Raw genomic sequence first — 21,454 nt, forward strand, 5'->3', positions numbered from 1 at the left:
TTGGCACAGGGAGCTCGGAGCTGAGCAGGCTGCAGAGTAGAAAGTAAACCTTCATCTGCTGAACTCCCTTAGCAACAGATGCCAGAGGCTGCCTGCTCCCACGCAGGCTGCCATCAGCCTGCGTCACGGCTGCTGCTGCCTCCGTCAGGGACAGGGATGCTTTCAGAGGAAGATTCACCCCCAGGCCCAGACACCATGTCAAAGCTCTTTGAAGCTCTTCCTTAATGTGGATCTGTGAGGGAAAAATGGTCTTGGCTCATCCCACAGCAGTCAATTACTTATTGGGAGTTTCTGTATGAAGAGAAGAAACAGAATAGCTCACATGGAGGAATGTCTTTCTAGCAGAAGCGTCCACCAGTGCAGGCGACTTTGCCACCTTTGCTTCTGTTCTGCAGAACTCAAATGAAGCCAGTTTATGCTATTGTACATGTAGTGTTCAAAACATGTTTCTTACTATTAAAAAACATGTGACTTTTTTCCTCCCAGTGGTATAAGAAGCCAGACTACAATCTGTTCACTCCCTACGTACAGCATCGTAGGAAGAATCCAACCCAGCCATTCTACATCCTCCATCCAAAGTTTATATGGCAGCTCTGGGACATCATTCAGGAGAACACTAAAGAGAAGATACAGCCCAACCCTCCTTCTTCAGGGTTTATTGGTAGGTGTACTGAAGATGAGTCCAGTAGACATGTTAGATTAAAAAAGAAATTTCAAATGTATACATTGCATGAGGATCAAGTCCATAAATGTGTACTGTGTGCTCTATACAGAAACAATGACTAGCAAAAACACACAGCATGAGAACTAGACAATAGCTGAGTGAATTTGATGTTCTGCTTTCTTGCCCTTCCACATCCATAGTATGTCTACCATATCTATAAAACATGCCTATATCAAAACATGAGAAACTTGTATTATTACATAATAATATATCTTTTGAGGACCTAGTCAATTCTGAAGTTCCTCATTGGGATCATAGAGGAGAGAATCCTTAGACAACAAATGAAAGCAGATGGCAGATCATGTAGATGGGATGAAATCAATGGCAGGCTGAGCTGTATTCCCTACGTAGGCCAAGGGCTTCTAGTGCTCAGTCTGAGCACTTCTCTTCTTCACTGGAAGCAATAGAGTTTCACTGTATTTTTTGGTCCTTCCTTAGTATTTTTGGGGGGATAATTTGGCACTCTGCTCACAATTCATACAGCAGAACAACTTATCTGATGTACAGCAGGTCCTGAGTGTGGACAGGATGCAGGAAGGCAGAGTGGCAAGGCTGAGTCAGGGTCATCCTGGCTCATGCTTCTAGACTCAGAGGGCAGTAGAGCTTCAAACACCATCTTCTACTTTGGAAACTCCATCCTTTCCTCACTGACATTGTGATATTGATCTAGGTATTTGCTGCAGTCAGAAAATGGTTTGGTATTTTTTCTTTGTATTGGAATCTGAAAGCAAAGACACCTGAGATTGCATCTGATATGGGAAAACCAATTTTGAGCATTTATCTTGGGTTCTGTATGCAGTAGTGGCATCCTAGGTGACCTTGGAGCACACCAAAGGCCTTAGAGAGGGTGCAGACGCTCCCAGAGGGAGAATACAAAGGTTTCTAGGAGATGCCCATCTATGCCTTGAGTGGGTTGTGCTTGCCTGGGATGTAAGTGGAAGGTAAAGGAAGCCTGGTGTGTTGTTGGAGAGGGCATTGGCAGTTGGTTACTTCTTCAAGTGAGGTTTTTTTGGAACCTGCTTGTAAAAATTCACAGGGAGAAGACAGTTCATGTGGAATGATCTCACCAGCTGCATTTTGCAAAAGTGTTTCTTGTAGCAATGAAGTTGTTGATAAAAATAGGTTAACAGCTGCTGATTGTAAGAATATTGAAGAGGATCATTGTGCTGTCAATCTGTGCTTCCACAAAAAACACTTCAAAAGCTTTCTTTGAAGAAATGGAATTAATTTCACTATGAGAATAGAACAGCAATCTTCAATCCCAAATCTAAATGTTAGTGACAAAAAAATATCCTTCAAGCAGAGAAAGCTTTGAAAATATAAACCATTAAACAAGCAAAATTTTAACAACAAAAGCTGTACAGAAAAATATACTCTGTGTACAGATGCAAACTTGCCTTCTTCTCTAGTGGGAATTTTATTTATATTGTTCTTTTCCAAGGAGCAGTGCTTTTTGGTAGGCTGTTACTAACTTTAAAGAAACAAGGTATTAGGATGAGCTTATTGGATGTCATATCCACCCTATTTCATAACTAGCTACTGTTCTGATACATGTATTTTAAATATTTTATTAGGGAGAGTCTTCCTGTTCTGATAACCTTATCAAATTAATGTCTATGCATTGAACATGTAACATAATCTAAATACAGAGGTAGCACAGAAACAGCAAATGCATATTGTCAGGGACATAAAGGGTAAGATAAAACACAAAAAATATAATGCAGCTTGGCAGAAAGCTGAAAAGTCATGTTGGTCTTCAGTTCAGGTATCTCTCAATCACTCATGCAGCAAATAATCCTGTTGGAACTGAAGCTGGCAGACACAACTAGTGTACCTGTATGAAAGAGGCATGCTGAATATTGAGCTTCTACCTGATCTTATAAAATCTATAAAATTATTTCCTATAGAATTAGTGGAAAGATTGAGTAAGTGATGGCCTTCATAAAATATGAGTGCCTTAATTTCAAGAAGAGAAAATAATTTATTAAATTACCACACTACTAAATGCCATTGTGCTTAAAACAGCTATATGAAGGAAATAGGCTGTTGTTAAATAGGAGGTATGAATTTTTACAGAGATGTACATTCCTGAATCTGAGCAATTTCTAGCAAGGACCATGATGATTCTAATCATATAGAAAAGGTTACAAAAATGGTTCTTAGTCAAGCAAGGCACTTTTGTTTCAAGCATTTTAGCTTCCATTAGACCCAATTTGCAAAATAAATTAAAACATGGCAACATCAGAATGTTACTTTTCACAAATGTCAAGAATGTTTTAGTGGTCTTACACTGTTTCTTCAGTAATTACATTTTTTTCCTGTCAATTGTATATATTCCTGCCGCTTAGCACTATTTACAAGAAACTGAATCTTGCCAAAGGGAGGATGTTGGTGGAATGTGTCCTCAAGGTGTTCTTCTGCTGCAATGAGTCAGCATCCTTCCACAGTGACTTATGTCAGGGGAATCTTTCAACATCGTTAATAACTGTATTACAGCACTTAAGTCACAATATTATTAAATCTCTCAGAAAGGGAGCCAGTGGGGAAGAGGTAGTGTCTCATGTGGTTTGACTTTAGAGGAATGAGAGAAGAGGTAGAACTTCTCCCCTGTTCCTTTCGCTGCATGGGAGCTAGGGAAAATAATGGGTTTTGCACTTCCTTTGGGGTATGGGCTGCCCTATATCTGCATAAATTCTGCCTGGACCCCCTGCCTCCTTCAAACCCTGCTACGCCAGCTCTGCACCGCTCAGTGTTCCTCGGCAGAGGCAGCAGCATTTGACAGCTGGCGGCTGGGAGAGGGAAGCACAGGGTGTGTCCCAGCTGTGGAGGGGAAATGAGAGCATGAGAAGAGCAGGATTGGCTGGGGGGGTGCAGGGTGGTTTGTGGGTAAAGGTCCAGCAGGGTAAACCAACCTTTTGATCTTAATTTGGGAGTCTCTTTTGGTTTGTTTCCTGAGACACCAGCATGGACTTTAGCTGGCTTAAAACTTTGCCTTATGTGACATGTCATAGCTTAGCTAATGTCACTCCTCACAATTAACCATTTCTTTGCCTTCCTAGTCTAATCCTTATAAGAGCTTTGAGAAGCCATTCCTTCATACTTTTGCATTGCTTTTGCAGCTGCTGCCTTCACACTTCTTAACAAATTTCTGCAGAGTATTCCCATCATCTTGCATTAGCATTAGGCAATTGTCACGGTGGCTTTTCACAGTTAAAGTTGTTGGTTCACATTTGGCTGAAAATCAGTTTGCTAAATGAGTATTGATATGTTTACATCTTGTCTTGGACTTGGATCTGTGCCATTTTTCTTGGAAGATGTATAAGCATCCAACCACCAAACCTCAGACTTGGATTCCACTGGCAAATCCTAAATTAGTACTGTTACTAGGGAAGGATTTGCCCTACCTTTTGGCAAAAGAAGTAAGTCACCTCTCACTTCCTGTTAATAAGTCTTTCACTGTGAAATGTGAACTTCTTTCTGTATATATCAAAGCTCAGTTTTTAATTGAATCTGATAGTATATAAAGTGTCAGTCTCTTCTGTTACCATTCTACTGTAAGAACTGACTGTTCCTGTACCCTCTTTGGTAGCCAATATAAACAGCCTATTCTGTCCTTAAATTTTTGTCATCTGAAGACCATGAGTAAAACTGCAGAGTTTCCCAAGAGCAGCATTCTGTGCTCATTGGATGGGATGGTACATTAGCATTCGGAAATTCTGAGAGCTTTTTAATAATGTTGAGATCATATAAAGGCTTTTCTGTGAAGATTTTGCTCCTGTCCACTGTTTACTTAGTGGATTTTCTATAAATTCCTACTTACCATAGTTCATCAGTACACTTGGCTGATTTACCTCTTCAGAGGTGACCTTAATTGAAATTCACATTTATGTACTGTTGGAGAGCAGTGACTTTTATCTTTTTAAAAGCTAGCTGAAAGCTGTGACTGCAGTATTTTTGTTTGTTTTCAATGAAAACATGACCTGTGTAGATTCTTACATTTTAGGTTGTCTGTGTAGGTGGTAGTTTTGGTATGTGCTAGAAATTTTAGCATAACATACAGTCCACTACACACAATATAATTAAGCCCAGATTACTTTATTGTTGGGAGGAGGGAAATGTTGTTTGAGGCTTTACAGTTGACATTGCAGTTTTAACAGTTATGCATCAGTAATAGTCGATAACATTATTATAATCTTCATTTGCATGCATCAAGACAATAGTACAAGCAAGGCTATCATTACACTGCAACTTTAGCAGGTTATTGTATGACTAAGAACTTAGATTTAAAACAGCTTTGGAGAGCATGTTGTATAGCAGTATACAGCTGATCTCCAGCTCTGCTATGAAAAAAATACACTTTCATGAACTGAAAGAAACAATTGGACATACTAAGAGTTGCCTTTGTTGCTGTTATTCAGTTGCTTTAACAGCAGTTGGTGCAGGAACAGAATAGTGCTCATTCTTGCCAGCTCAGTGTTGTTCAAGTATTAGCCCACAAATAAATAATACCTCCAATACATAAGCTTCAAATTATTCTTACTGTAATAAAAAGCACACTGAAATTTGAGTATCTCCCACTTCTCAAAATGGAGACATAAAAGAGCAAACTCTCCTCTTAAATCACATTTAAAAAATTATTATTCTAGTGTATCACCCAAAATTAAACAATACGTTTAGAATTACATTATATTACTGGTCAGAATTTTCCAGTCTGTGCTCGTATTACAGAATGTATTATTGTGATTAATGTAGTGCTTTTTGCATTCACCAAGTTATAAATATGTAATTTTCAAGATCTACTATGTAATGCTAGTATCTATACATCAAAGATGACAAGTATTGCACAAATTATTAAGCTTAGGCACGGGGCCATTTGGTGACAATTCTTTGATAAATAATTTGTTTTTCTTGTGGTTAATATTTTTCACATAGTTCATGAACAAAACAGCGGTAAGAGAACCCTTTTTAAGAAACAAAGTGTTTTAAAAAGCCAGAGCTACTTTTACTGCATGTACCAAAGAATAACTGAGGCACATTTGGCCCAGTTTCAAGGAGTTTCCTGTGGTATCTGCAATCCAGTCAAGAGAGACTTTAGTAGTAGACTATCATATAAAAGACTATGCCTTCTAAATGCTTTATGCTTATTTTTAATGCTTTTAAATACACAAACTTACTAGTATATTTAGCTAAATTATTTTCTGTAACTGATTCTACCATGTGTGTGAAATGATACATTATGGGAATGAATCAGATTATGTGTATTTAAATGTTTTCAGCATCTCTTGCATTATGTTATAATGATTCTGTGTTCTTAATGAATGTTTGAGTTACACTTGTAATACTAGATGCTTTCATAGAGCATCTGTTGATTCAGATATTTTATTTATTTGTAAACTAGAAAACATTCTTTTTAAAATTACAGCGCTAACCACAATGCTTAATTGTACCACACAATATTCATGTTGGAAAATCAAAACCTTTGGAATTATTCAAATTGCCAAGAACAAATAAAAAAAACATTTTCTCCTTATGATTAGAATCCACAGAACATGTTCATTTGTAAAAACCATCCATGCAAGGAATTTAATCTTCATATAATTCTGGTTTAAATGTTCTCAGTGCAGATTGTAAAAGCTAGGTTTATTTGTGTCATTTGGACTGAGTTTAAACTATACCCAACATTTCCTAACACCAAAGGTATCTGCCAAATAGGAAAAAATGAAATTACTACACTACGCTTGATGTTAACCAAAATGCCAAGAAGAGATAACACACTTTTCTAAGAATTTTGAAACACTAATATATAATATTTCAAAATACATAATACTGTTTTATCATCTACAATTGCACTGTTATAACAAAGTTGCATTTGACTGTTTCGCTGACAAACACATAATTTCTTTGGAATAATATATTTTATAGTATTTTTAGAAGAGTATTCCATGCTCACAATTCTTTTTTTTTTCCTTTCTTTTTTTTTAAATGTTCAGTTGGGTGTTCACGAATATTGCCATTCAACTATAAAACATTCACAAAGCACACCTTCTTTGAATGTTCTACCACAAAACAGGCAGAATTATTTTGCATTTTTCCATTTTTACAATTGTAATCCAAATGGGACTTTGAAAAATCAAGCAAGGGTATTAGAATTAGATTAGAGTGGCCTATGCAGAATTATCTTCAGTTGTGATTTTTGAATGTCTGGTAGCACCAGTTATGCTTGTCAAAATTAAAATCAGGCTGGATACCCTGACCTTTTCACTAATATGAAACATGGATTGGATATCTAATATCTAAAAAGCTTTTTTCTATTTAGATGCTATAGACACCCTATAGGCTTTCCCTTTCAGGTTTTATGGTTTCTCAAGTTGTGCATGTCTACTGGCCTTCCCTAAATACTTTGTAATTCTCTGTTTTTACTCCCATTCTTGTACCTTAGTATTTATGAATGCTGGGAAAAAAACCCACATCTCCCTTCAGCAAGGATTAATCCTTGCACATAAATTTGCCATATCTATATAGTCCATGTCTGGGTCAATCAGAGCAGGATTTGCGCTTCCTGACTTCAGCTGTTTCCAGTGCAGGTCTGTATTTGTGTTAGTCACCCTCAGAATTATTAGAGCAAAAAATAGGAACCTCTTAAACATTACTGTGAGCCCCAAATTGTCCTCAACATGTGAAATTTTCATCCCATACTGGGAGCACAGCTATCCATGCTGCTACTCAGGCTTCTCCTACAGCCAACAGAAAAAAAGCAGGAGCTTCTGGGGAATGGCTTGTACGATCCATTAGACATGCAGTGCTTCCTAAAAGTGCCCACTTTGTTCTGCTGACAGCAAAGGAGCCTGTGATACCTATCTCAGGTGTGGGTAACTGCACCAGGGGCACAATTGATCGTGCCTTGTTTTTATTTCTTCTCATTGTGCTTCTGAAAAAGAAGCACAAATGATTATATTATTTTTCATGATGCTCCAAAAGCTACTTACACAGGAGAGTAGAGGAGAAGGTTCTTGATAGCCAAGTGCCAGACTCTTATTTCTGGTTTGTAGTCAGTGGAGAGAAACAACACTAAAAGGACAGTTCTCTATCAGTGAACAATTCAACACACCCTGAAGGAGACACCTAAAGTAAGTCAGATGAGTTTTGCCCTAGAAATACCTGTCTCCTGCATTGTCTGTAAAGAATGTTTTAAACCAGCAAGGTCAGAGATGGGCATGAACAGTAAGATTAATTCTGTCCAGACTCTATACTGTGTTGGGACAATGATTGTCCCATCCTGTTTATTAATAGCTCCTTAGGTCACATGTGAGACAGCCTGTGCTGTTTTATATATAAAATAGTTGTGCATTGACCTGAAAATTGTTGCAAGGACTGTTACCAAAGACAAATATTGAAGTGTATCATATGGAAATTCTTCACCTTACAGGCTGTCAAACAATGAGGTTTTCATTCATACTGATAATCCTGGAGGAGTGTTGAGATAGGGAACAAAGTCGATGCAGATATGTGAATTAAGCAGTGATGTGAAAAGTACACAGACAAAAGAAATAAGTGTAAAGACATACTCAGAGGGTAGTACAGGGATAGAGCATAAACAAGGCACACTTTGGCAATACAGGTGTGGGAGAAAATGCCAAGAAATTCAGCCACAAAAGAGAAACTTAGAAAGCAGTAATACAGACAGAATGTGTAAAGATAACAATTGGGAAGCAATGCGGGACTTCTCAGAATAGACAGGCAAGCAAAATGAGTTAATGGAACCAAGATTATATCTGAAAGCAGTCAGGCACATTCCTCTTCTTTAGTTTTGAGACTGCAACCAAAACATTAAAGTTCAGACATAATGTAAAAACTATTTTGGGAGTCATGCAAGTGGCACAAAGCAATTGGTGATTTAAAAAATGTATAATATCACAGAAGCTAAATAGACAACTTGGCACACTTATATCTGCGGGATAAAGATGTCAGTAGCTCCCTGCAATGTTAAAACCAAGCAAAGAGAGGAATGGAGGTTAAAGAGTGGTATGAAAAAACATGGGATGGAATGTGAGACCTGTAGTCCAGGGAGCTTGGTTGGCAGTGCTGTTTTAGGGACTTAGGAAAAACAACCTAGACACATGGCATTAGAAAAAACATTGAATAAAACCTGAATATATCTTGGTACATGGACTGATGTAAATGTCCTAATGGTCTAAATTACTGCTATTCTTTTAAAAATGTTCAATTGACATTTTTTGTAAACGGAGTTTGCAGTAATGGCTCCATAACACTAGGACTGTTTCCTGTGGAGGGGTTTCACATACTCCAAGGCATGAGGCAGAAACGAAACCATTTCTTCTCTATTTTAGAGAGGACTGTATTTATACAAAAAAGATGGCTTCCTATCCAAAACGAACTTTTTTTTTTAATTCTTCCTCCTCCGCCCCTTGTTTTCTTGTTTTGTTTTGTTTTGTTTTGTTTTTTTAAATGCAGTGCAAAGCAGCAGATAATTTCAAGGGAGAATGTGGGGGCTCTGCCAGCTAAGTAGAGGGCCCCACCTCCTCAGGTTCATGTGTTATCCTGCATCTCACCCACAGACGGGGTGGATGGATGGAAGTCCTGGTTGTACCACGCTGTTGGTCCCATGGGCTGGAGGTCTGTAGTGTTAGAGGTGCTAAAGGAAGAACAGCCTGGCACTGACCATCATTTTTGCCCAGACTAGGGTTTGAGCATTGGACACGTACACAAGGCCTGGAAGTACCAGGAGTCCTCCTGATTCCACCAGGACAGATAAGTCTCTAGCACAGGGACGGTTCTGTGTGTGGTAATCTCTACTTGTTGTAGCTCATCTTTCAGACTTCAACACAAGAATGTGCTATAACTTAGCAGTTACCACTCAAAAAATAGTCTGCCAAGTCAATGTCTTTCCTCCTGCCAAACATCATTGGGAAAAACATAAGTAGAAGCTATGGTTATTTATGAGCAACCTAGACTGAAATCCCAAGACATGGTCTGGATGGAACCAGGCAGGAAGAGTAAGGAGCTAAATTAGATAGCCCAGCATACCTTTTTGGTTGATTCTGGAGGACACTGAACCACTGATGATTAGAAGGTTAAACTCTACCACTTCTAAGTTCTCCATTAATTAATTTACAGGAAAGTCAATGATACTGCTTAAATTTTTTTCATGGTTGAACCATATCTGGAGCTAAGTGGCTAATTTTCTGTTATTAAGGAGTCACAATGTTTGTTCTTGACAGTTTTTCAATCCCACAAACGGCAGCTTCCTTGATTACTTGTAGAGCTAGCTTGGTAATGTGGCAGTGAAATCAAACACACTTTGGTTAAGGCTTGTATTTTCCATCAGAGCCAGTTTGTCTAAGATGATGCTGGTATAGCTTTTGAAGTTGTCTCTGTGCACAGGAGAGTAGTCATTTTACCGTCTGTTTCTGGATGTGGTTCATTATTGCACACGTTTCCACCGTCCGCCCTCTGGTCCAGCTGGATAACGGTTACCTTGGAATGGTAGGTGGGCTCTCCATCAGTGGAGGAAGGAGGTTGGCAGTGGAAAAGCTGGCGAAAGCATTTGTAAAACTAAAACAACAAAAAACCAAACAATTCTAGATATAGCTGCTTGGGAAGTTACAGTTCAGAGCATCTCTATAACATCTTCAATGCAAGGAAACTTGGTTTATTAAGATTGTACTTTTTTTTTCAAATAGGGATTAAATATTTTTTCACCATGAATATGTGTTTGTGGCTGCTTAAGACTAAAGTTCACTCAAATTTGAGAACTTCAGAATAGATATGCTTTTCTAACACTGTAGATTCTGTAGAGTGTAAAGCTGTAGAACAATTATAAAATATTTTCAGAACCTTTAATTTATGATAAAATATTTAATCACAGAAATAATTGGTTTTCATTTACTTCACACATCAGGCAGGGAAAAGTCATTTTGATAATCTAATGATACACAGCAGGGAGAACATAGGGTTCTTTTCATTAGGAAGCCATTGAAATCCCTGCATTCCCAAATTGTAAAGTGAACTTCAGAAAATGGCTTTGCTTAATTAAGAAACAAAAAAGAATTTTTTATCGTAATTCGTTTCACTTCTGAGATCTACCCAAAACACCTTTGATGATGCCAAAGCTGTTGTGCAGAAAAAAGCCCCAAACAACAGTTACACTCATCTGTAAGTGCCAAGTGAGCAGAGCTACACACCTACCTCCTCTGAGAGCTGACAATCCTATTCCACAGATAGGGATACCAGTAATGCTACAAGTGCCTCAATACATTTTCTTCACAGATTTATTTTCTAAGTGAAATCTTAAAAAAATAAATGGCATCCAAAACTTATTTCATGTCACTTCCCTTTTGCATGGCTTTGTGAAACAGAAGAATCTTCCAGGAGCTGTGACTGATGTGAAACTATTGTAGTTTAGGCAATGTTGTTGACCATTATCTGGTATTAGTCCATATGAAAATGTGCAGCTGCAACAGCAATATTTCTCTTGTTTCAAGGCTATAAAGATCACAATTGATGGTGCTGATGATAGTGAGCCATTGACATGTGGCATAAAAGAATGGGTTGGCATTTTGTGAATTTCTCCTTGCTGAGCAAGGAAGTGGTGAGGGGCTTTTCCTTATGACAGCACTGCTTTAAGTAGGAATTTGTCTCTGGTGTCGTTCCATGAGACTTGTCTGAAGCTGTGGGCTTCTGTGCCACCACTTCATGGGTGATGTTTCTTTATATGCCCTTCTGCATGTGTTTGGCCTAGTCTCGCTGCTTAGAGAGAAGCAAGTGGATGGGAAAAGTGGAATTGGTTCCATTTCAGACTAAGAAAGACCAATATTGCGATAAGGTGGAGATGTTTCAAGGATTCTTGTGAGGAATGTTTTGTGGACAGCCCATAGAGTTAATGGGGGGAAGTGGGAAAGAGCAGTCTTCTCACTCAGGAGGCTGATGGTGATATGCAAGTTCTTTACAGGATTTTCACTCTTTCTTTACGACTGTTACCTACCCTGTTGACTCTACAGGGATCACAGTATCAGGGACAAGTGAAAGCTGCTCAAATAAAAGGAACAATTGCTGAACGTAATGATTTTACAGAATGCTTAAGGTGTGCGACAGCAAAGAAAAGAAGGAAACAAAAAATAGATTGGATGACTGCAGGGAAATTTCTGTGAGAAAAGTGAAAGCTGGTGCTCACTTTTGTTTTCACTTCTTGTTGCAGGTATCCTCATCATGATGTCCATGTGTAATGAAGTGCACGTGTACGAGTACATCCCTTCGGTGCGACAGACCGACCTGTGTCACTACCATGAACTCTACTACGATGCAGCTTGCACCTTAGGGGCCTACCATCCACTGCTCTACGAGAAGCTCCTGGTGCAGAGGATGAACAAAGGTTTGCAGGATGATCTGTATCGGAAGGGGAAAGTCATTTTGCCAGGGTTCAAAGCTGTCAAGTGCCCCAAACGAAATAATTTCCCACACTTGTAGAAGTAAGTCTTTCAGAAACAATGTGCAATAAGGTACTACTGTCGTACTATAAACAAGAAGAGAATACTTGAAAAAATATATCTTAGACCAATCTAGTCTTGAGTCTATAAATTGTAATTAAGTAGCAGGCATGAGGAATACTTCTTTTCTGAGCCTGAGTATTTATTACTGCTTTGCAAATAGTTACAGAAAAAAGTAAAAGCTTGGTTCATGAAGGTGCAAAGGACATACTTAGGCAGAAATATAATGTATCATTGTTGGTGTGACTGTCAGAATTTGTCAGTGGTGTCATGCCACATATGCTAGGCTGTAAGTTTTTTTTAATGAATTTATTTAACTGTCAGACCTGGCATTGTGAAACAGCCTCTGCTGTTCATGTATGTACAGAGCGGCCAGTTGAACAATGCAGCATTTCCTGTGGCTCCATGGGATTTTCACACTCTCCCAGAATGAAGTAATTGCTACTCCAAGCTGTGCAGTCATTCATTAGAACAGATTTTAATGCCTGTTCCTACATAGGCTCAGTTCCAGGCCTCCAGCTGAACAGGGGTTTAGGGCAGCCCTGAAGTGTATGCAATCAGAGATGGCTGTACACAGCTAAACCTGTTAAACTACTGGATGTGGTTTTCTATGCCAGTCTCCCATGCTCACACTGACTGAAGAGGGAAGAGAGAAACCATTTCTTTAGAGAAAAAAGTACATATTTGTAACCCAATTAGGAAGAAAAACTCTCCCTGAAAGGACTATCAGGATGGTGTGAGATGGAAAAGGTGCCTTCCCCCAGTCTGCTCAGATACAAAAGATCCAGAGAAAGCCAAGGGAGGCTGGGCAGCATTCACCCATTACACTGAAAAGCAAGCATAGAGGGGCTCACCACTTGTCAACAAAGATAGCATTCAGGAATACAGACATTATTTTTAGGTGTTTCATTGGTATCTGAATCAAAGTCACTTGCTCACAAGTTCTTGCTGTTCTGAAAGGAGAAGTTTTCTGACAAAAGAAGATGATATCAGCATTTTTTACTTAATGCTTGAAAGACTATAACCCAGAAAAGCTGTAATGCCTGCAAAAGAAACTGACAACAGATAGCATATGGAGATGGCTTGGTATTTTCATTCATAACACACAAGGACAATATTCTTTAAGGCAATTCTAAAAGTTAATGGTCTAGAGTTGTTTCATCAGTTTTTTGGTTTGTTTTTTTTTCCCACCTGACTGTACATTTTCTTTTAGAGTAAGTTCAGCAGGAATATGTGTACACAAAAGCACAGCTATATCCTACTCATGTCCATCCAGTAAAAAAGGCAGACAGCTCAAAGGGACATTGAAAAGAATAGCTGACTGGTTATGGTGGAAAGTGTTTTTTGTGTTTTGACTTAAGCAAAAAGCCTTTTGCCAGAAAGACAAAGAAAAGTAAACAACATTAATGACTATTTCACCTTCAATTTTAATGTAAGGATAATCACAAAATCCTTTTTCTCTTGCTCAGCTCTTTGGGAAGCAGTATTGGAAGGATCTTTTGGAAGGATTATTTTCCTTCCTCAAAATGAAGAACAAATGTCTTACATAGGACTTAATCTTCTTTTTTGGGCTTTATGATGATCTTAAGATTCTTCTTGTTGACAGAAATCATGTGTAGATGATCTAATAACTGTACTTCTGTGTTGTATGGATAGTTATGTCCATAACACATTTTGGTACATATCAAGATCAATAAGTTCTACTCATACTAGGCTTGGACTCTGGATGTATTACATACTGATTTCTTTTTAATGTTATGTGTGGTGGCAACTTTTATTCTTGAAGTTAATAACATTCTTATTTAAATGCATGGAGGATAGATAGCCTACACAGAACTAATCTATTTTTCCATATGTTTGGTCCCCTGTTTGCAAAACATAAGCAGTGCGATCAAGTATGTCTCTCTCTGCTGTACCCTGGGTTAGCTATGACAGAACTGTAAAGGAAGAGAGTTTAGCTTTCTAAGACTAGTGAATATGCTACTTTCCAATAAGCAGAAATTTCTAGAGTTCCAAAAAGAAAAAAAAAATCACTTTGACTGGCCTTCAACCACTAACTTTTAATTTCCATTTTCACAAAGAAAAATACTAACTGCATTGCTCAACCACCCACAGCAGGATTTTGTAGTATTATTTATTCTCTCAATATCTTTTCAGAATAATCAGCATAACTGTTGCTTATACAGAACAAGGCAAATTATAACATTTCATGTAACAAGTGCTAAATATACCTACTCAGTACATCATTTATATACCAATGCAGAACCAGGTCTGAGATGTTATATAATGAACTGTATATTTTTAATTTACTGGCCTGCACACTCAAGCCCTTGCAGCCAAAATTTTTTCTTTGCCATATCCTTCCTTATATGGCAGTCAGTCCTCCTTCCATAAGTGCAAATGCGGTTGTTGTAGCACCATCACCTCAGAAGATGCTGCAGAGCTGTGCTGCAAACGTTTGCTCACAGAGGAGGAAGACCAACCTGTGATGCCACCTTTAAAAAATGAGCCTGGAATGGCTTTTTAACACTGGTATCCACTGTGATGATTTTCTGGTCTGCCTGCTCAAACACATTGTGGTTGTTTAAAGAGCATTTTCTCTCCTACCTTGTCTTGTCCTCCTTCAGATTCTGGCACAAGTGCAAGTGTGTTCGATCTGCTATTTGAGGGCTCCCCTCCACTTGCTGCAAGGGGGGAAGGGGCAGAAATTAAGGGGAAACATAAGAGGACCTGCAGAGGTGCTACTCTGTGGCATTGGCACTCAGGCTTTATAAGAGCCCTCTGAGTGTTTTTGAATTCATGGGCATTTGCCTGTCCCTTGTGAGGGCAGAGAAATGTTTGAAAAGAACCACATTCAGTAAATTTAAAACAGTCAACGTGTAACAACACTTGAACCACAGCTCTTCTAAAAATAATGGGTGAGAGTGCTGGGTTTAGATGCATGTTAAATGGAGCTATGTGAAAGGAAGTGTGTTTTTTCACCAAGATCATGGGACTTTTTGGGGAAAAGATACAGGCATGGCTTCATAGCACTCTCATGTGGCTGCCCCACACTGAGTGGGACAGCACCTAGACAAGAGAGGTTTGCACAAACCTGGTGCATCTCAAGGTGCATCATCAGCCAAGCAATTGCCTCTGCTATTGGGTCCCTGAGCTCCCTTTGCACTTGTAGGCTTTAAATTTATGGAATTTTACTGACAAGTAGGAACAAGTTGCCTTCAAACACTATTGAGCCTCATTTCTGTGCCCTGGTGCTGTGGACAACAGTTAAAGTTAACTGGAACAAACCAGAAACACAGCAGCAGTTTAAGGAAGTGCACTGAGTTTATGCTGAATTTAATTATGCTCTTCTTTCCCCACTGTGAATTCTGTAACTTTTCTGACTTGTGGTGCTCTATTATTTTATGCATTCAGTTTTGGATGGTTAAATCAAGGTATTCTTTTGTTTAATCAAGAAAAAATTATGGAGTATTTTGCCTCATTTTGAGCCAAAATCTTTTTACTATAAAAAAATCATTATTTTGTTCCATTCCTCTACAGTTTTAAAGGTTACCTCAGCATAAACTCATAGCTCAGTCTGTCCTTGGATTAAACTACTCCATCTTTTTTTACCTTGTTGTGCAATTTTATGCTGTAGAAACTCTGGTAAATTCAGTGAAATTACCATGCTGTACCTTTGGAGAGAGAGAGAGGGGTGATATAAACATTCTAATATACTCTGTACAAATTTAATTTAAGCAATTTTCTTGTCTTTGGTAAAGACATTTTCTTTGGTGAAGACATCCGAATTCTGAACTTGTTGCTGTAGATCTCTTGCCAAAGTCAGATAAACCAAAAGAGTTTTTTTTTTAAAATGAAGACAAGTGTCTACACTCACTGGTTGCACAGACTGAGCAGTCATTTTAGAGACTGATTGAATTAAACAGGAGTTCAAAACACATGTGGAGCAATCCTTAGTGGGGTTTTTTATTTCTTTTTTCTTCAGAAGTTTTTAAGTATGGAAAATGCCATTTGGACAGTGACACAGATGTATTATGAAAGGAGTATTAAATGCATTGACTGCAACAATAAATGGTTACTATTTTTCCCTTCATGCTTTTTAAAGTTGATGCATATTTAAATGAAATCCTGCTTTGAAGTAGGTAATTCAGAAGCCTGCTGTTAAAATGATTTGAATCTTTCCCAGCATCTGTCCTCTCACACACAAGGACCATACCTGATTTAACTGTTTGAAATTAAAGTAGCCCATGTCAGGGGTACGTGAATCACTTAATGAAATTTGACAGTGCAGATGTCTTCTCTCTGGCTTAGCAATCAGATTCAGAATTTTGTTCTTGAAATAAGAGTTGTGTGTAAAAGCCTTACTTTTTTTCATATCATCTCATCACTCTTAAAATATGTAGTCATTGAACTATTCAAATATAGACTGTGTACCTTTTTAATAGCTTTGAGAATTATTTTGTATGATGATTTTTTTAAATGAATGTGTACTCTAATAACAAACCTTAAGATTTTACAGGAGTCACATTTTTAAGCAGTGTTTGTATACATTTTAACACTTTTTATATTTTCTATTATGATTTTGTATATTTTTATGTATACACAGTGTACAGATTTTTTCCTGTAAATAAAACATTTGTTTTCATTTGTTTAGGGGTGCTGGTCTTTTCATATTGCCTTAAATGAATGACACTGAAATACAGGTGGAACAAAAGAGGGAAAGCGCCTGTCAGTTCTGCCCACAATTTCAATGAAATCTCAAATGGAAATGGACAGCTAATCAGACAAGGAGGTATCATGGTAAAACTACAGAAAAGAGGCAAATATTGTAAAGACAGTTTTATTCTAAAGTGAACATGTGTACCCGAGCAGATGTGTTAGGATTCCCTGGGAGAATATATTCACCATACTGCTCAGTCAATTTCTGAGCAGTAAATTTCTGGTGATTGTCAAGCAAGGAGGTCATGCTCTGATGACTTGGGGATGTACTTCTATGACACTGATAGACTTCAGCTAAATGGCTGGGCTACCTATTCAAGGAATCCAGTGTTGTGTTTAAGGGAGAAGAACAGGCCTTTTAATAAATTATTGATTAAAATTAAAAACAGCTCACCAAAGGGAAAATGTAACTTGCCCTTCAGTCTGTGATAAGTACTGTATAATTCAACCACAACAAGCCTGCTCACATCCATTAAATGTGGGGCATACTGCTGCTTTTTGGTAGCACTTGAGCTACACAGGGGCCTGAGTTGGGCCAGTGGAGGTGCTAATCAGTGTTTTCATCCCAGGGACTCATCTTGAGTCCATGCCAACAAGACAGCTGGTTACACATTATGGAATGATAACAGTTGGATGGCCATCATGTACTCTCCTGGCAGACTATAATCACACAGCTCATCCTGTGTATTGTACCAGCTCCTGACAGACAGTGTTGAGAGGCTAGTTACTGCCATGATATGCCAGTTACACCTCTCAGAAAACTCACATCAGTGAGATACTCTAGAGGATAAACTAAATGCTGGGACCTATGCATGAAGAAACTAATTGATACCTTTTAAATCCAGCAACTTCCCTTTTTTCATTTAAAAAGCTAGCAAGAAAATATGATCGCTGTGTTCCTGTCTGTTAAATGCTCAGTCACCTTCACTGTCTGTGACATCAGAGAGGACATTCTTGTCTCACTGCCCTCAAACTCCACCTCAGTAGGAGGTGTAAATCCATTAACTCTATTGTGTGGGGTACACATCTTGCTTACACACTATTCTTCAGCAGGGACAGCTAGAGGAGGTGTGACATTACCTTTCTGATAGTATCTCAGGGAGCCTTGGAGGCAACTCATTTTCAGGTTTATTCCCAGAGTTGCACTGCCCTTTTTTGAACAACGTGCCTTTGTTGGAAGTACTTTTTATTGTTTTACTCATAGAAGCCAGCTGTGTTTCACTTGAGTTGTTCTTAGGGACATAGTTCTATGGACAGGTGAAACTTCACACAGACGTTTTGGTCTGCCTGTATATCTGTATGTCTACCTGCTGTGATCTGGCTGAAAGACATATCTCAGGATTTTTAATTCAGCTTGCTGTCTTGAACTTGTCGAAGAGATTCTCCCCCTCCCCTCTGCTCTGGTGAGACCCCAGCTAGAGTACTGCATCCAGACCTGGGACCTCCAGCATAAGGAGGACATGGACTTGTTGGAGCAAATCCAGAGGAGGCCCACAAGGAGGTCAGAGGGCTTGAGTGCCTCTCTGATGAGGAAAGGCTGAGACAGTTGGGGTTGTTCAGCCTGGAGAAGGCTCTGGGAAGACTTTATTGTGGCCTTTCAGTATTTAAAGTGGACTTATAAGAGAGATGGGACTGGCTTTTTAGTAGGGCCTGTAGCAATAGGACAAGGAGTAATGGTTTTAATCTAAAATAGTGTAGATTTTGATTAGATACAAGAAAGAAATTTCTTATGATGAGCACGGGGGAACACTGGAACAGGTTGTCCAGAGAGGTGGTAGTTGTCCCATCCCTGGAAATATTCAAGGTCAGGTTGGATGGTACTTTGAACAACCTGTCTGAGTTGAAGAAGTTCCTGATCATTGCAGGGGGGTAGGACTGGATGAGCTTTAAAAGTGACCTTCCAAACCAAACTATTCTGTGTACTGTGATAAGAACAGCTAGTCAAGCAAGGGAGGAGTCAGTCTTTTATTATAATCACATCCACCATCTTCTGCAGGTAACTACACCTGCAGGAGTGATTAAAGAGTATCTTACTGTGTGAACAGTACACTACCACCTGTGGTTTGTTTTCCAGGATTTCTGTTCTAGCTTTTCTGGTATCTTGGTCTTTACAGGGTGACAAATGTGATTACTTCATCAGAATAGCATGGATTTATCTGCTGCACCCCAAAATTTACCAGTGTCTACTCCATATAGATATCCTTTCTTGTTTTTTTAGATTCTACTTTCCTACACAGTAAGTTACTCCAAAGACTGCACTTCAAAAAATGGCAGTACTGTTATGGAAGTATAGTCTCACCCCAAATCTTCATGCCTTAACCAAGGCAAGGAAGCACTGTTATTTCTTTTTCCAAAAAGTAAGCTAAGTAAATGCTTATTTAATTTGATGAAAATATTAACTGATTATATTAAGCTGACTGAGAAGTATTATAATGCAGTAATATAGTGGGCTTTTTTAAACTGGAGGCAGAATAGCCACCAGAAGACTGGCAGCACAAGTAGGTTGTGACAGATCATAGGGGGAATCACTGCTAGTGTGATTGCTGGATTCTTAGAAATTATAAAAGTAAAGAAGGAGGAGTGAAAGGAAGGGGGAGAGACAAGGAATTATGAAAGGCACCAAGAAAACAGAAAGAAACAGCTAGAAGATGTACCACAACAGATAGGCAGGACTGTTGCTTTTTCCTAATAGTCACTTGGGTTTGGCATTTTGTTTTCTAAAGTTTTTTTCTGCACATCTGAAAGAAACCCAACTCATCTGTTGGTGCTCGTATTGCTGCTGTCAGGTTTAGTGTGCTGGGATGTGATCTTAAAATGAAGAACTATAGTAGACCTAACAACAGGCTTCTGCTGGAGCTCAGCTTCTTTGTAAACAAATTAATTCCACAAATTTAACTGAGAAAAGACTATCAGGGTTACAGTCCTACATTCCGAACAACTGCCTCCCTGTGCTTATAGTCATCTCTACGATAATTGAAATAAGACAACTAATTTCCTCTGGTGACCTGTGTCTGCACATAGAAAAATACAAATCAAATTTCTACTTGGTTCCAAGATGCTGACAGGTAGGGGATAATTACTGTAGCAATAATTCCTTATAAGCTTGTGAGAACCCTGAGGGTTATGGAGGGCAGGCAATAGGCATCACAGGTGCCTTGGTTTTATGGAAGTAGCCAGAGGGGAAAACTACTGCCAGAGCTGACTCCAGGCTGTGTCAGCTGCTGTTAATTACCTGGCTCCCAGACAGTTGTCTGCCTGCAACTGAGCTGCCTGATTAAAATATTTTACTGCCCCACCTTCTAAACAGTAGTTGTTTTCCACCCCCATTCCTGGAGCACTGGTGGATAGGTTGTACTGGCTGCATCCTGCACTGCTGCTGCCATGTGCAGCAGGTATGCATCCTGTGGTAGTGAGGCCCTTGGGGTGCTGGGGGTGGGAGTGTTGGTAATGGAAGAGGTTTGGGCAATTCTGGGTTGTTTTGGTTTGCATAAATCTAAAAGGCTTTGTTTTATTTTTTAAGATAAAAAATGTTATCTTTATTTTCTTGTTTGGTGATAGCAGTTATAGGAAGCATAACATGAAAGTGCCTCAAGAAGTTAGAGTTCATTACTTGTAAGTTGTCTGATGTTCTGTACACTAGGCAGCATTCTCAGTCTAAAGTATCTACACTTTGGACTAAGATAAGCAAAATGTCAATTTTTCATTTGCCAAATGAAAAATTTTTGGCAGATTAAGGCAAGAAACATGCAGCATGTGTCTTGGGCAAGCTAAAAGTGCCACAGGTCTGCCCCTAGGCCCAGCCCTACTGCCCATGAGGCACATGAGCCAGGAGGTTTAAATAAAGTGCTGTATCCTGGGCATGAAGAAGACAGTTGACCAGAAAGGAAAAGTGGGTAAGGTTTGGTTCTGGACCTGTTTCTGAGCCTGCTGTTTCAGTAGAGGGGATAGGAGTCTTAGCTCATGCTTCCAACTGGAACAAGTACCATTACTTTTCTCCCCTAGCAGTATTCCTCTTTGGAAGTGTTGGATTGATTTTCAGTTATTTCTAGTGCTTGCTTTTATCTATACAAATAAAATTATAAGCTATCTGATGAGCCTAATTTAGACTTTACAAATGAATGGGGCTGAATGTAGCTGTTAGGACATTAGGCATTTTAATGAGCAGTTGTAGCATCCCAAGAAGTAGAGACAAGAAGAAAATGTGTAAGCTGTTACCAAAATAATATTAACAAAGTTGTTCCATGGCAGAAAAGCAAGGAAGGCAGAAACAACAGAGCATATAACAAGTCTGAGAAATATTGCCTTATTTTCATGGTTATAACATGCTACTCAGATAATTATCTTAAAATACTCCTTTTAGATAAGTCCCCATGAAACATGTGCTCTCATATAAAGTTAGCAAAGTGAGAGATCAAAGCTGAAGGGATCATAAAGTGAGGATAGTTATTCTGTCAGAGGAAACAGGGAGAAACTCTTCTTTGCCCATACTTCAGTGCAATCAGCATGA

General features: G+C 38.8%; 2 protein-coding genes across 3 annotated transcripts in view; one reads left to right on the top strand and one right to left on the bottom strand.

The window, feature by feature from the left end:
- The window catches only part of ST6GAL2 (ST6 beta-galactoside alpha-2,6-sialyltransferase 2), a gene marked incomplete at both ends in the record, with an annotated part of 45,781 nt that extends 33,573 nt beyond the window's left edge, over positions 1 to 12,208 (top strand). For both annotated transcript variants that reach the window (XM_084201333.1, XM_084201332.1), the window contains 2 exons: positions 487 to 661; positions 11,940 to 12,208. In XM_084201333.1, coding sequence (XP_084057459.1) covers positions 487 to 661; positions 11,940 to 12,208 — 444 coding nt within the window. The remainder of the gene's footprint in view (positions 1 to 486; positions 662 to 11,939) is intronic.
- LOC311151129 (pinopsin-like) overlaps positions 10,082 to 21,454 on the bottom strand; it is a gene marked incomplete at both ends in the record, with an annotated part of 75,150 nt that continues 63,777 nt past the window's right edge. The window contains one exon of the mRNA XM_084201334.1: positions 10,082 to 10,297. Coding sequence (XP_084057460.1) covers positions 10,082 to 10,297 — 216 coding nt within the window. The remainder of the gene's footprint in view (positions 10,298 to 21,454) is intronic.

This window comes from Fringilla coelebs (genome assembly GCF_963513975.1).
Source record: "Fringilla coelebs genome assembly, chromosome: 2".
Lineage (NCBI taxonomy): Eukaryota > Metazoa > Chordata > Aves > Passeriformes > Fringillidae > Fringilla > Fringilla coelebs.